General features: G+C 40.8%; 1 protein-coding gene across 15 annotated transcripts in view; it reads right to left on the minus strand.

Moving 5' to 3' along the window:
• The window catches only part of hspg2 (heparan sulfate proteoglycan 2), a 160,309-nt gene that overhangs the window by 134,333 nt on the left and 10,426 nt on the right, over positions 1-15,550 (minus strand). For 11 of the 15 annotated variants that reach the window (XM_074642439.1, XM_074642450.1, XM_074642443.1 and 8 more), the window contains exon 1: positions 10,035-10,452. The exons of 1 other annotated variant lie outside the window; for it this stretch is intronic. In XM_074642439.1, coding sequence (XP_074498540.1) covers positions 10,035-10,103 — 69 coding nt within the window. In that variant the 5' untranslated portion in view covers positions 10,104-10,452. Of the gene's footprint in view, positions 1-10,034; positions 10,484-15,550 lie in introns of those variants that run through there. 3 more of the 15 variants (XM_074642436.1, XM_074642452.1, XM_074642451.1) reach the window with 3 other exon arrangements.

Below are 15,550 nucleotides of genomic sequence, written 5' to 3' on the forward strand. Positions count from 1 at the left end.
TGTGTGTGTGTGTGTGTGTCTGAATCAAAGACCTTTTCCATTACAACACAGTTTGGCTCATGGCACGGAACATGAATCTTCAAAAAGCAGCAAACCTGAATGGAAAATGTTTCCAACCAAGCAGCTCTGCTCAGCTGAAACATGCTGAGAAGGAAATTCAAATATCACATCCCAGCTGAGAGAGAAAAATAAAAACAACAAGGGCTTGTACTTTGGCATAATTAGGTCCAGGGGAATTCATTAATCCTTAGTTCCAGCTTGTTACTTGCCAAGTTATGAGAACTTGTGAAAACTTCTGTACAGCCACACTTTATGACCAGCTGACGAGCCCTCCAAATGAAGTAGCTCTCGCTGTGCAAGAAATAAAAAGCTGTGATAAATGCTTCTTTATCTGTACTGCATGAAAAAAAGAGTGAAGACACAAGGGAGATGTTTAAATAAAAACTTGCTTGTTGAGATATGATTGCAGAAAAATTAGAATGACTACAGATTATGAGGATTTTGAATTATAAACATACTATATAGAGAAAAAAGATTTAAATAGGGGAAAAACGTGGGTATGGGGGTTGGAAAAACAACAAATACACTGTTTCTTTCAGGATATATAGAGCAGCACATGTGAACTGCACACAGGAAAGCCTGAATAAACTTTGCTTCAGGGGAAGTGGGGTCCTCTTGTCCTGTAGATTATTCCAGGTTTCATTTCCCCAACAGGATGGTGACTCAGCAAGAGACGAACATTTTAGACCATCACAAGCCACTGCACCAAAACAATGGACTGCTGGCGACCTCTTAACCACAAACCCATTTGCTTTTCAGCCCTAAAGATATCTCAATCATGGAGCCAATCACTTGTCCAAACTGCCTTCCTCGTCGCTGGAGAAATAGGGCGGTCAGGTGGGTAGAAATGAGTTCTTGACAGCGACTATGATATAAATACTGGTTTACCGCTCATTTACAATGTGCGAGGAGTCACAGATTGTAAAAGTCACAAGCAAGAGCGAGCAGAAAGAGGACGGGACAGAGGGTGAAGAGACGAAAAGTCCTGTGAGAACACGAAGTGTGTGGATGTGTGTATAACAAAGAGAAGGAGTTGTTATGTCTTGCGGGATGGCCGCTGACATGATAACACAGACCAGACTGGTGCAGCTCTCATCCTGTCTCTCCTGAGGGCCTCTGCAGCCTCAGTGAGGGGCAAAGCCAATGCCCAGTACAACTCTTCCATCAATTTTAATTTGAACAGTGGCTTCTAAAACATTTTGAAGGCATTTTTTAGCAGTTTACCTGTTTCTATGTCATTTGTTATGTCTGTCACAGTATTATTAGGAAAACGCGGTCTCCGGATGACTTTTTAATGTTTCCTGTTTTAAAACGAGAATTGTGTAAAAGGGGTCTTAAATATGCACGTAGTGGCTACATGATATTGTGCTAAAAGACTGAGGCTAAAGCAAAAAGTCAGCATCCTCAGCAGCTGATGATCCATGTTGAAGCAATGGAAATAAAGAAACAGCAGTGTAGTTAGTTAGGTAGTATGATGAGAGGGCAACCTCTGTGTCTGAAAAGTGAAGCCAGGAGGGGGCGACTCCTCTGGTTGCAAAAAGAAGTCTGATTGTATAGAAGTCTATGAGAAAATGAGCCTAATTCTCACTTGATTTATTACCTCAGTAAAAAAATGTCTTATTCAGCGGTAGGTTGTACTTAGCTCCACCCTCTCCTGTCACTTCTGGTTGCAAAAAAACAAGATGGCGACGGCCAAAATGCCGAACTTGAGGCTTCAAAACAGCAGTCCACAAACCAATGGGTGATGTCACGGTAACTACGTGCGCTTCTTACATACAGCCTATGGGAAAAATGTGTAGTCACACTGTTATTTCCTTTTAAAGTAGCTGTTTGACTGCTTAGCTTACATACTTGCTTGTATTTTCAGACAGGATTATGAGTTTGGCAAACGTAATACTACTTCAGGTAACGACTTCAGCTGGGGTTGCTGGAGAATAAACTTCCTCAAATCCAAGAATATGAAGAACCACATGTCTAATGCCAGAATACGTGGAAAAGATCAATTTCAAATGCATATAGTATCATTATTATCTTAGGCAAGAAAATAATTGAATTGATTTTAAGTAAAGCTGATTTTCAGTCGTTAGATTTTCTGTAGCTCATCAGCTCTCAACCCGATATCACTCCAAAGCGTGTAATAGATTAGGGATGTCACTATACCAAAAATCTAGTAGTCGATACCAATACCAGTGAATTTCCATGATTCTCGATACCAAATTCGATACCACAGTAAAAAAAAAAAAAATAACAATAAATCCCATATCCTCAGATTGAAAGCAGTAGTTTAAATACACTGACATGGTGATATTTCACTGGGTATAGGCTACCAGAGGTGGGACCAAGTCATTGTTTTGCATGTCACAAGTAAGTCTCAAGTCTGACTCAAGTCCCAAGTCAAGTCCCAACTCAGGTCTCGAGTCCTAAACAAGCCATATGCGCTCTTCACCAAATATAACTTAATTTTAACAGCAGAGAAACTGGATCCAACTGGTGCTCATTAACGTAACGTTAGTTCTTCATGGTTTTCTCCTGAAACTTTATTGGATGCCGTTGGATTGGTTCAAACAAAGTGGATCTGGGGAGTTAAGTGTAAGATAATCAAATAGAAGACCCAAATACATTCACCGGAAATAAAGAGTCCAGAGTTCAATAATAAAAAAAACACCACTTTTCAGAGATTTAGCAATAACCAACAAAAGATAGAAATTCAGTTTGTTCAGTTTAGTTCAGTTTTTTCCCCGACGAGTGAATCTCCTTCTCGAACATAAAGGATCTCTGCATCTCTGGATCTCGCTGCTGCATGGCGCTGTTGTGTGTGTGTGTGTGTGTGTGTCTGTCAAACTCCAACACAGAGAGCAGAGGACAGAAGCAGCTGCATTTGGCGCTTGGCAGGTGTTAATTTCAGACCCTCCAGGCATCGTACAGTATTACATGTGTGTATGAAAGTGCAGTACCACCAGGGGGCAACAAAACCACTCACTTAGGTTTAGGCAACAAAGCCACTTAGCTGGGTTTAGGAAAAACGTCATGGTTGACCTTAAAATAAGTACGCAAACTAAGCAGAAAAAGTACGGAAACACATCACAAATGTCACTGCAAAACACGTCAGAAACGTCACTAACGTAACTTACAAAACAAAACACCGGTCTTGAACACCGGTCTCTCGGTGTAAAGTCCTGTGTTTGTTGGACCCATTCAACACCACCATAAGCAGTTTTTCTCACATTTTCTTCTACATCACTAGCTCTGAGCGTAGCATATCTACGTGGATGCATTTATATTGCAGTCAGTACAGACTACATGCCGTACAAATGACACCCTAGAACGGCATTCTTATTACACGCTTTTGCCTTGCGTATTAATGTGTCATTCACACACCTTTTCGTGCAACCGGGCTGAAGCTCTGGTGTTCAAAACATTAAAGATCTTGAATTTGTGAAGTCGCTCACTAATTAGGCTCCTGAGGAGTAGCAGACTTGTATGGCTGCCTACGAACGAGCTCCGGAATCAAATAAAAGCGAGCAGGGAGGGGAATCCGGTGTTCCCCTATATTTACATTTCACTGAGCCATTACACCCCGAAGCCTACAAAATTCCACTTGCCGACCTCCCTCTCTGAACATTAAGGGTTTAACAACAGCTTAGATGAATTTGCATCTTCTTAAGGTTACAATAAAGTCTTGGGAAGATGGCAGCCTTTTGGTTTTTCACAGGTAGAGACTTGTTGTACAGTAAGAGGAAGTGGAGGCGGGGCGCTACTAGTCTCAAGGAGCGAGACATCATCAGTTCTGATAAGACACCAGGGTGGGATTTCTTCTAAACACTTCACAGGATGTCAGGGTCAAACCTGGCTTTAAAAGACAATGGAGAGAAAAAAAGACTGACAGCATTCCTTTAGCAAACTTAAGTACTCTGGGGAAAAAAAGACTCTACGTCTTTGGTGAAAAGGGCAGCAACCCCCATCAGAGTAGCTGTAGAAGTTGGGAGGGACCATACAAGACAATGCAGCAACTCCCTTGAGGTAAAAGCAGAATGCCCAAGTGACTTCACATCAATGCTGCCAGTAAAGACAATGGCAGATTCAATAGGGCACAGACAACTATAGAGCACCTTCAAAGGGAAAAGTGCAATACAGTTAACTTAGCATTTCAATGAATCTCCAATGAGTGCTAGCCTGGGAAAAAGCCCAGTAAGACAATGTGAAAAGATTGAAGAGGGCTGGTTAAGATGGGGAAATCAGTCAAGAGTCTGTAACAGTCTATTACAGCCTTTTGTTCTTCTTATCAAGCTGAGAGACTCATGCTCACTATTTCCAGAAGAGCAGAGTGAAAGCTCACATTAAATCACTAATTTCGCAAAAATGAGTGAATTCCAAAGGACAGGAAGAAAAAACACTGTATTAAGCTTCTTCCAAACTGAACATATAAATCTAATTTTCAGAATAAAATTCCAATACTCTTCATACAAACACTGACTGAACAAGGAGAAAAAAACATTGGACATTTGTGATTTGCTATACCACAAATAGTTTCTGACCATTAGTTGTTTTTTATTGCGTGTGCTGTAGACTGTGTTGTGTCCTCAAGACATCCTGTGACCTCAACATGAACTCTGTTGGGTTTATAGCACCTGTAGCTCCATAACACAAGAAAGATGATACTTCAAGCATGTTTTATTTTTAAAAAATGGCATTTGTTTAACTGTTTATCTGCTATCCATATTTTTTTCAAATTCTGAATATGATCAGTTACATTATACAACGTGGACAGTCTTAATGATTCTTGCCAGGAAATCCCTTAAGTTCTCGCTGCACTGCAAAGAGGTCAGATTACAGGGTTCACCAAAGAGCGAAATCCAGACATTGGTGTTGATTTAGTATCTTGCTCTTGGGCACTTCAGATCTTACAGTAATTTCTAACAAGCATTGTTGAGAAGAAAAGAACAAACAGTGAATTTCATTCCATGTTTGCCAGTGTGTATGTGATATCAAATAATCAGAAAGGTTTGACGGCTTAAAATGTCATGTATTTCAGAAATAGTTATATTCAGTCTTTTCTTTTCTTCCACATAAAGATTAAAAGGTTTCATTACAGAATGCCAATTGACTTGACAGCAGCTACAATCTGCTCTGAGGATGGTACATAAATCTGTGTAAAACTGTGGTTTGAAACAAAAGCCAGGCAGCCACGGACATATTCCTTAGAGAGAAAACGTAGATGTGTGAAGAGGTGTGAGTGGAAAGAGTGGGACTCTAGTTACAACAGGCGGTACTCAAGACTATGTGCGCTCATGTCAGCACATGCACAGCGTTGCTGCTGTACCAGCTGAGGTGCAGCTGTGTTTGGAGTCGGCTCTTCTGTCCGACACGGATGCGACTTTGAAAGTGCAACGCTGCTGCAGCAGCAGAGCATGGTGTATTGTGAGGAGACAGTAGTTTGTGTGTATGTGTGTGTGTGTGTGTGTGTGAAGGTGTGTCCAAGGCGAGTGTGGGGTGAACAACCCAAATATATTTTATCCATCTTTAAGGCTTTGATGCATATTACACTGATCTCTGAGGTTAAATGGAAATGTGGTTCTTTCAAGAAAATGCCTGCATTGATTATATTCTAACAACACAATAATACAAACTGGCATTGGCTGCAAACTGCCAATTAAATTTTTTGCAAATGGAAACGCAAAAATAACCGTTCTAATGTGTAACAAACTGAACTGAACTGGGACTACTTGGTGGAAATGTGCCATTAGTGGAAGGGTGTAGCATGGGCCAAGAAAAAAAACATTACGTTTTGGAGCAAATTGGCGTTGGCGGAGGTCTGCACTCTCCGAGCCCTGTATTTGATTTATTAATTGCTGTCAGGATGTATAAAGAATTTTAACAAATATAACAAAAAAGTTTTTTGAAGAACACTACCAACCCTGGCTTTAAGTCGGGCACAGGAGGGTGTGCTCTTCTACCTATACGAGCTACAGGCTGCATCCAAACCAACCGTAGGCTCACTTCTCTGTAGGGGGGCAAAGAAGCACAAACTAAAAAGGAATATTTTTAGCATCTGTATTCAGTGGAAATATTGTAACAATAGAGGAATACTCACAGAAAGAACAAAGACAATGGACAGCTGAACTGAATGCTAAACAAATGCTGGTCTTCTTTATGCGCCACATCACATTTCTTGGAGTAGCAAACTTTTTGGAATGACTGCACTGCACGAGGACATGCAAAACATGAAATATGTGAAGTTAACTGCCCAGACAAATGGCGAGCAGCATGACTTGTGCAACCGCATACTGCAAATTAAAAGTTTCGGAAGCTTTGCAGTGGGAGCTAATCTTGGCTGCGAATGAATCATGAGGAACCCCCCGCTGAGCTGAGAACCAGAGTCAGATTCAGAGCCCTCACCTCTCTGACCTCTATACCGGCCCAAGTCGCACCTCGCTGCAGAGTCAACAAATGCCAGCCCGCCGGCCTGCACTCCATGTGTGCCAATGTGCTTGAGGAGGGGGCGAGCCACTTCAGTGCGGCATTGTCCCATCAGCCAAGATGGCCTCTCCCCCCGGGGCTATAATTCAACAATGCAATGTTTACTGAACCCAGTCTTCAAGCAATTATGTGAATGGGTCTGGAGGGGGGCAGACCTTCCCTACTGTTTAAACTCTGGAGTGGAGTTGGTGTTTGCACTGCTGTGCTTTGCAACTCCATAGAGTCGTCGACTCTGAATGGGAATTAAACACCAGGTAGCCGGTTCTGAAACGACAACGCGCCACACAGAGAGACCAACCACCTCGCCTAGTCGCTGCGTTACCCAGCGTAGACTAAATAAATCATCAGATCAAACTGTCGTCGCGTCACGTTTAGCAGCGAATGAAGGGGTTGAGTTGCACACAGGAGACAAAGATAACAGTTTACACCAAAGACACACGCTCTGCAGACTATATAGTCATAGGAATCCAGGCCGCCCTACCCCCCAAACCCAGTCCAACCCCCAATGAAGTCAAGGGACACTTGTGACAGTCCATACTGGGAGAGATCTCTGAGCCAAAATTGTCAGCAGCGGTGCTCACAGTCAGTATGATGTCATACATCAGAAAACAAAGTGGCCTCACTCTCTTTTATATGATTAAGTGAGACCAGAAGCAAAGACCACTGGCCTTATCAATCCATTTCCACTTGTAAAAATGAGTGAAAACAGATTTGGGAGTAGCCGTCTTTACAGCTTACATTAAGCTGTAAAAATACTTGACTCGGGTAATTTCTCACACCAGTGCTGCTGGTGGCTCACAGCAGGATATGGGTACCCATTTGTGGAGGAGAGCTTTTACCCATCGAGACTTTTTATTGACTTTGATTGTTAGAGTTGATGCGCATGACCCTGACATTCCAGTGTGGAGAAAGAAGGGCCCGTAGCAACACCAGTATGTGTGCTTAATTGAATCAAGAGGCAGTACGCCTGCTGTAGTTCAAAGTCATAATGCAAGAAACAGATGCTCGCGGTTCCAGATAATTCAATTATGGTGGTATTGTTGGTGAAGCAGTCAATCAAGGCTGTGGTAAAAGAGTAGAGGCCATCTCCTGTTACCTTCCAGTGTCAGGACACAACAGATGATGATGGCCCTCTGGGGGACTGGATAGCTTCTGTGGATCGATGGTATTAAAGATATATAACGCGTGTTCCAGGTAATGCACCTTCTGTGTCAACTTTGTGAACTGACACAAAGTGATAGATCACGTCCGTTCACGAAAAGGCTCGGCGCTCGATAGCATGTCGCAGTTGGATGTTAAATATACCTTGAAGTCATCTACGCTATGGCTTTCCAAACGTCTAGGATATTACTGGCCATACACTCTATATCCAGCAGGTGAAAGATTTATGTGTGCCGGGCCACAGCAACTATGTCCCATCATTCAAAAAGGCTTTCCTTCAGATCAAATCAACACAGATATCTCAACCATGACAGCTCTGTTTATTGGAGGGCATAAAGGTGAGAGACTAGACGGGATTTCTAGAGGGTGGGGGGGGGGGGGGGGGGGGGGGGGGGGGGGAGTCTATTCTCAGCAGCAAGGCAATAGTCCTCCTCTACATGATTCATACCACAGATATAGCAGAGTAACAACATCTTATTTCAGACTGACGAATCATTAATAACGCTAGAATAAATAGCCAACAGTGCATGGGCTGGGGTAATTCATTCATCAGTAAGCAAATATAATGAAAAGTTATTCTTACAAAACGGTCACTATATCCTGTCAGTAGTGCATGAGACAGATAATCTGTGGAAAAAAAATCATGTTCCTCTGCGTCCTCCTGTGCTCATAATGGCATTTGCAAGATTTCACCACACCCGAAGGAAAACAACCAATCAGAGCCGGGCTGGAGCCTTGCCGTCTCTGGGCAGCTGTCAATCACTCCTCACGAATTCTGATCAAACTGTCAAACTAGGCAGCGCTGTTCAAATATGAATCAATATTCTGTTACTGTAATGTCTATTTCTCTCCTCAAATGTTTTCAGAAACATATTTCAGTGTTCTGTTTAGCTGTAAAATGAGAAAGTTTGCCGGCGGGCGGTGCTTGGTTTTGGCTCGACTGTTTTCAACATGGCAGCCGGGTCACAAACTTTTCCAAAATATGTTTCTGGAAACATATTTTGAAACAAACAGACATTACAGTAACAGAACCGTGACTCATATTTGATCAGCGCTGCCTAGTTTGAGAGTTAAATCGGAGTTTGTGAGTTTCGCGCGCAGTGATTGACAGCTGCTTTAGAGATTCCTCGTCTCTGATTGGTTGTTTTCCTTCAGGCGTGGTGAAATCTTGCAAATATCATTAGAGCCCTAGGAGGACACAGAGAACATGATTTTTCACTGATTATCTGTCTCATGCACTACTGTCAGGATATATTAACTGTTTTATAAAAACAACTTTTTATCATATTCGCTCAAAGTTATCGACTGCAGCTTTAAACTGCAACATTCATCGTCATTTATCAAACAAAAGTGCCAAACATTCTGTTTCCACCCTTTGAAATGTGACGATTTGCTGCTTTTCTCTGTTGTATATCATTGTAAGTTTAATATATTTGGGTTTTGGGCTATTGGTTGGAGAAAATTAGCAATTTCCCCTATGGACTTGTGTATAATTGAAAAGATAATCAATAATGAAAATAATGTTTAGTTGCAGTCTGACAGTATACTGCATAGTGAAAGCTCGATGAATAAAACCAGAGGATGTAACTTTGTAGTAAATTCCCAATATTCTCCCAACTGCAGTAAGTCTTCCATGGAGGAGAATGACACTGGAGAAGTGGATTCATCATTTTCTTTTCTATTTTTGTTTACTACCTAAAGCCCTTTTTTTTTAAAAAGGAACCCTAACTTTTATTTTGAAGGATTTCCAGGACTGATTCATTAATAAGGAAGACAAAGAAAAGAAGTCACCCCACACAAAGGACTAACAAGACTAGCAATAAATGCACATTTTCATATATGTTTTGCTCACCAAATGAAGCCAACTCCATACATAGTATATGTCATATTAAACATGCAGTAGGAAATGCAAAGTGTAGCCTGACCAAGTTTGAGAAGGTTTAGGAGTTGAGGGGAGACTATGAATAGCTTGTTTCTATGGACAGACTTAGCCCAGCTTCAGTCAACAGCAGCTTCTAGTTTGTCCTATTACTTTTAAAAGCATCTTTACAGTACAGGCTGATATGACTGGAATCTGTTACACAGCCCACTTGCATGTGCGCAGCCCTGCAGCAGCAGCCCTGCACCAGCAGATCACACTCTTTACTGAACAGAAATAGTAACATCAACACATGCCTGATCCTTTTCTTTTTTGCCTTTATTATGACATTAAAGCACTGATTTGTAACTTTGGCTTGACCTCTGGGGGGAATAAATGCTTTTATAGGTGAATAGAATGAAACCTAAAGTCCACAGTGGAGAGTTGAAAAGTAAAGAGAAAGTTTGAGCTCACTTACAGTAACCAGCTGGCATGTGAGTATCAGAGAGAGGATAAGTCCACAGATCCAAGTGGTCGGAGTGCCCATTTTCCACCAACCCAGCACAGGCTGCGAATGCCGGGGGAAAGAAAAGCCGAGGTCCCTCAGTCCTCCTGGTCCCTCAGTCCTCCTGGCCGCTGGAGCTGTGTGTTGCTTGCACCTTTTTCACACTTTTCTTCTCTGAAAAGAAACCCGACTGCTCCTCTGCGACCCTCACCCGGCCGGACTTCATCAACAGGTAACACACAGCCTTTTCAAGCCTGTTTCTTCTTTTCTTTCTTAAATGCAGGGGGCGTCAAATATCGCTCCGAACTTGCTCCTGTGAACTCCAAAACTACTGCAAAACTACTGGGACTAGTAGTGGAGCTACATGCAATCTATCTGAGGAAGTCCTGAGCTGAGAGAGAGAGAGAGAGAGAGAGAGAGAGAGAGAGAGAGAGAGAGAGAGAGAGAGAGAGAGAGAGCGCTGTTGAAAAGTAAAAGGCGGAATGGAATTTGGGGAGTGCTGAAAGAGAAGACAGCTAGTCCCAGTGTCCCAGTGTGTGGAGACGCCACCAGCAGACCCATGTTAGCTCTTTACATGACCACACACTACTCACGTGTGTCGGGTCCTGTCTAAACGCTATTGTAGTATTTATAACATTTAAAGTCTGTCTGTGGCACTAAATATTGACTTTATAGCAGTGGTAAAAGTATTCCGATTTTTTACTTAAATAAAAGTAGCAATTACAATTTAAATACTCTATTACAAGTACAACTTCTGCAATCAAAATGTTACTTAAAGGAACAGGGTATAACATTTTGGGGGATCTATTAGCAGAAATGGAATATAATATTCATAACTATGTTTTCTTAAGTGTATAATCACCTGAAACTAAGAATAATAGTGTTGTCGGTAGCTTAGAATGAGTCCTTCATATCTCCATAGTGAGCGGGTCCTCTTCACGGAGTCCTCCATGTTGCTCTGTTATGTTTCTACAGTAGCCCAGAACGGACAAACCAAACACTGGCTTTAGATAGAGCCTTACGCGTTTTTACGTTACCCAAAGGCCACCATAGTAATAAACGTTTTCAGTCCAAAATGGCGGCAGCAGCTGTTGTCAAAAAAACAAGTTTCGTCTCTTTGCTTCTATACTCTTTGCCGCCAGCCGCCGTCTGACTTCCGTTGCTCCTAAAGTAGTGTTATTATGGTATGGATGGACTCAGAGCGAGGTGAACGGCGTTACCACGGTTTTGCACTCGGCTGCTCACATTACCGCAGTCTTGGAAAGGGAGGAGTGAGCGGAGGGGTACTCAGTTGTTTGCAATCTGCAACCACAACACTAGATGTGGCCAAATCCTACACACTGTCCCTTTAAGTAAGAGTACGTAGCCTAAGTATTATCAAGAAAATGTACTTAAAGAATCAAAGTAAATACTCACTATGCAGCTGAAATGGGCTCTGTCGTTGTTACATTATGTACAGTCGATTATTTTTGGTGCAGTAACATGTAAAATGCATTTTAATAGCTGGCTGCAATACAGCTACTTTTATTATCTTTTTATAACGTGGGTGGTTTTATTTACTGTATAACAATGCGTTATATGCTCATTATAGTTTTTTTCCAATCCTCATCTGCAAAGTAACTGCAGGTACCAAATAAATGTAGTAGAGTAAAAAGTAGGCGACAATATTTCCCTCTGAATTGTAGTGATGTAGAAGTATAAAGTACAGTAGCGTAAAATTACAATACTCACACAAAGTACAAGTAACTCAAAATTGTACTTAAATACAGTACTTGAGTAAATGTACTTAGTAACTTTCCACCACTGGTACCCAGATCCACAGTAGGAATGCCATAGTCTAAAAAATAAAATAAAAATCATGAATTCAAAATATTACTTCAGTAAAAGTACAGAAGTATGCAAAATGTACATAGGTATCAAGAGTAAAAGTAGCCTATTAATTACGCAGAATGGCTCCTTTCACAGTTTTATATTATATTATTATTACATTATCTATTTATGACCAAAAACACACGTAAGAACATTTTAATGTTGTAGTTTGTCAATGTACTAGATACTTTTATACTACCGGGTCATACAGTACAGTACAGTACAGTACTGCATCATATCATATAAGCATATCATGTGTTTTTATGTAAAAAAGCGAGTAGTACCTGTAAGTGTCAAATACATGTAGTGGACTAAAAAGTACATGTACATGTTTTCACTGGAGTAGACGTATAAAGTAGCTTAGAATGGAAATACTCAACAACAAGTACCTCAGAGTTGTTCGTAAGCACAGTACTTGAGTAAATGTATGTAGTATGTACTTCTTCCACCACTGGTTACATATGTCACTGTATTGCAGTGGTGGAAGAAGTATTCAGAGCCTTGTCTTAAGTAAAAGTAATAATACCATAAAAATACTCCATTACAAGCAAGTTGTGCATTCTTCTCTTAGTGAAATATACATACTAAAATATTATCAGCAAAGTCTTATTGTATTAAAAACAGTAGTCAATGTAGAAGCCTCACATGCATATACTGTATACTGATGCATATAGACGTGTAAGAAGTGTTTTCATGTTGTATCTGGTGGAGATGCTTTTAACTACTTTATATACTGTTGGGCAGTTTAATGCGTCATAAACTTCAAAACTATAATCTGCAAAGTAACCAGTGACTATAACTGTAGGATAAATGTAGTGGAGTAAAAAGTACAATGGCATGGGATAAAATAGTGAAGCCATTCTCTGTTTTGTCCTGTATAATATTAGTATAATAGTCCTATAATAACATTTCCTGCAGGGACTTTATGTAGACATTTGGAAAGCATTACAATATTATTTTTATTGTATGGATCACACAAGGATATGTCAGTGACATAAAAAATCTTTTAATATGTCAAAAAACTTTACTTAAACAACGAAGAATAGAGCAAATCCTCAGGGATTTGTCATCTTCCTTTGATTGGGCAATAAACCTGCTCCACGCCTGTTGTGTACTTTTCATGCCCTCAAGACACATATTTTTCAAATACCTTACTAGCATTTCTGAAATGTAGTTCCACTCTACTCAGTGTTTTACTTAATAAATTAATGGTAAATAAATGTTATTATGGAAAAATCCTGATCATTAAAAGACTAAGATTCCCTTATTTTGGTAGAAAATAGAACTGCTTTATAGACTTCATTAAAAGAGCTCTAACCCAGTAAACTTGAGCATTAAGCGCCCTCTACTGGTGTGAGAAGGGGCACTACACCAAAGACTGAAATAACTTCTCCAGCAGTGGACACAAAGGACCAACCCAAGCATCGAGTAAAAGTAGGAACACAATTAACTGTCCTGTGTTTCTGTCCCATCAGAGCCATGTCCTAAATATACATCCACACACAGTAATATGTGGTAAACTAATGTCAGGAGCTGTGTGGAGGGCTGTATGTTTGTGTCCACTCATGTCACTGGTGTAAAGAGCGCACTGTAACACTCAGAGACAGCTGTTGCCAATTAAAAGCTGAACCCTGAATAGATTTGGCGAGGAGCTGTTCTCATTTGCTCACCAAAATAGGCTAAAACAGAGACGAACAGAATGGGCTTATCAAGCTGGTTGGTATGTTATGAATGTAGCACTTGTGAGATACTGTATTTTTACAGTCTAATTAGATTACAAGAGCTACATTATTAAAAATTAACTTTCTTCCAGACATGTTTTAAGACATAAATGTATTTTGAATGATTATTTGTGTCTGATGTGTTTTTTTTCCCACTATAAAAGTTCAAATGCCTTGTTACAAATTCTTAAAGTTACTCCTTCTGCCACACCGAGAAATCCATAATCTAAGAAAATATCATATTGTGAAAAACTCACTTTTCCAGTGCATGTGCACATCCATTTGGGTATCTGGAGTGCCTACCAACCCACAAACTGTAAAATAAGACAACCCAGTCAGATTTTTGTGGGCTGTCCAGATCAGAAAACATGGCTCCCTTTCCTATGTCACATGCAGGATCATTAGAATATACCGCCCTCCCCATCTGAGTATCTCCACCAAGCCCCCAGGAAGTGCGCCGGTCGTCGATCCGAACTTTCGTTGTGGCCCAACGGTGGTACTGCAACTTCCGTGTCCGTCACATGATGCCATTGGCCCCAAAAAGACATCATGCGCCACTGAGCAACTTTCAAAGGAATGAACGGGGCCCCGCCTCCAATGCTGGTTCCAGTTCTCTTTATACATCCACGATCTCCACCCACGGCTTGAAAACTACCTTCGCAAGCCAATCGGAGCAGACTGGGCTTTTTCGGTAGGGGGTCTTAAAGAGACAGGCGCTAAAATGGAGCGTTTCAGACAGAGGGTGAATACAGGTATATTCAGACAGGCAGTATGAGAAAAATAATGTGTTTGTTTTTTTTACATTAAAGCATGTAAACATGTTCTAGTAGAAACCCAAAATACAAGTATGAACCCGGAAATGAGCATATGTCCCCTTTAAGATGAGCACAGAGACACATACAGTACATCATTCTGCACAGTGAACCTCAAACATCCAAGTGAAGTGAGAATAAAGCAAAACATATTTTTGAGTGGAAGGGGACTTTAAATTCAGCCTCTCCCTGTGTGATAGCTGTGTAATAAAAAGAAGGCATGACAAATGAAAAGAAAATGTTATTAGTTAGGTTTAGCAAACCAGACACTTTTGAAGTTGCGGTGGAGAGGACACTGAACAAACGGTTATCCATTATGGATAATCCTGACTACCCTCTCCACCACCTGCTGGACAGACAGCGATGCTCTTTCTCTAACAGATTGATTCAACTTTGCTGTCAGAGAACTCTCAGCTTCATAGTTTCTGTCTCAACCACACTCCATTCTGTTTTGCTCCTGCAATAGCCTTGCACAAGTTCAACTTGCACATCGTTTTTTTCTACCTCATTTCATTTTGATTTAAGACAAAAATTGCAACTTGCTCACTTTGCTAATTTATGTTATGTTAGTATGTCATGGCACATTTTGCGAATGTATATAGAATGTTATTGTTATTCTATGTTTAGATTTTATATTTGGTATGTTAGTTGCAGTAGTCTGGTAGATTTATAGTGTATTCTAATATACTCTTTATATACAGTATATTGTGTATACTATAGATATTCATCTCCAGTGTTAATATCAGTGTTGGAAATTAACTTTTTTTCTTCCACTGTTGCTGGTGGATTCCAAAATCTACCAGCCACTCAATAGATTACCATTGATTTTTCGCTGGTGAGTGAAGCAAATCTAGCAGCTACATATTTGACCATATTTGGCTGGTGGCTGGTGCTAATCTATCTATCTATGTCGATGGATACTGTAACATGAGGGAAAATGAGGGAGGTATGTGTAAAATGAAGACTTGGCCAAGCCATAAAGAGGAGAAGCCATTCAACCTTGGAGGAAAAGAAAGATACCCCACAGGCCCACAGTTGGACAGCGGTTCCCAACCTTGGGGTTGAGACCACTGCAAGGGTTTACAAA

The sequence above is a fragment of the Sebastes fasciatus genome, chromosome 8, assembly GCF_043250625.1.
Source record: "Sebastes fasciatus isolate fSebFas1 chromosome 8, fSebFas1.pri, whole genome shotgun sequence".
NCBI lineage: Eukaryota > Metazoa > Chordata > Actinopteri > Perciformes > Sebastidae > Sebastes > Sebastes fasciatus.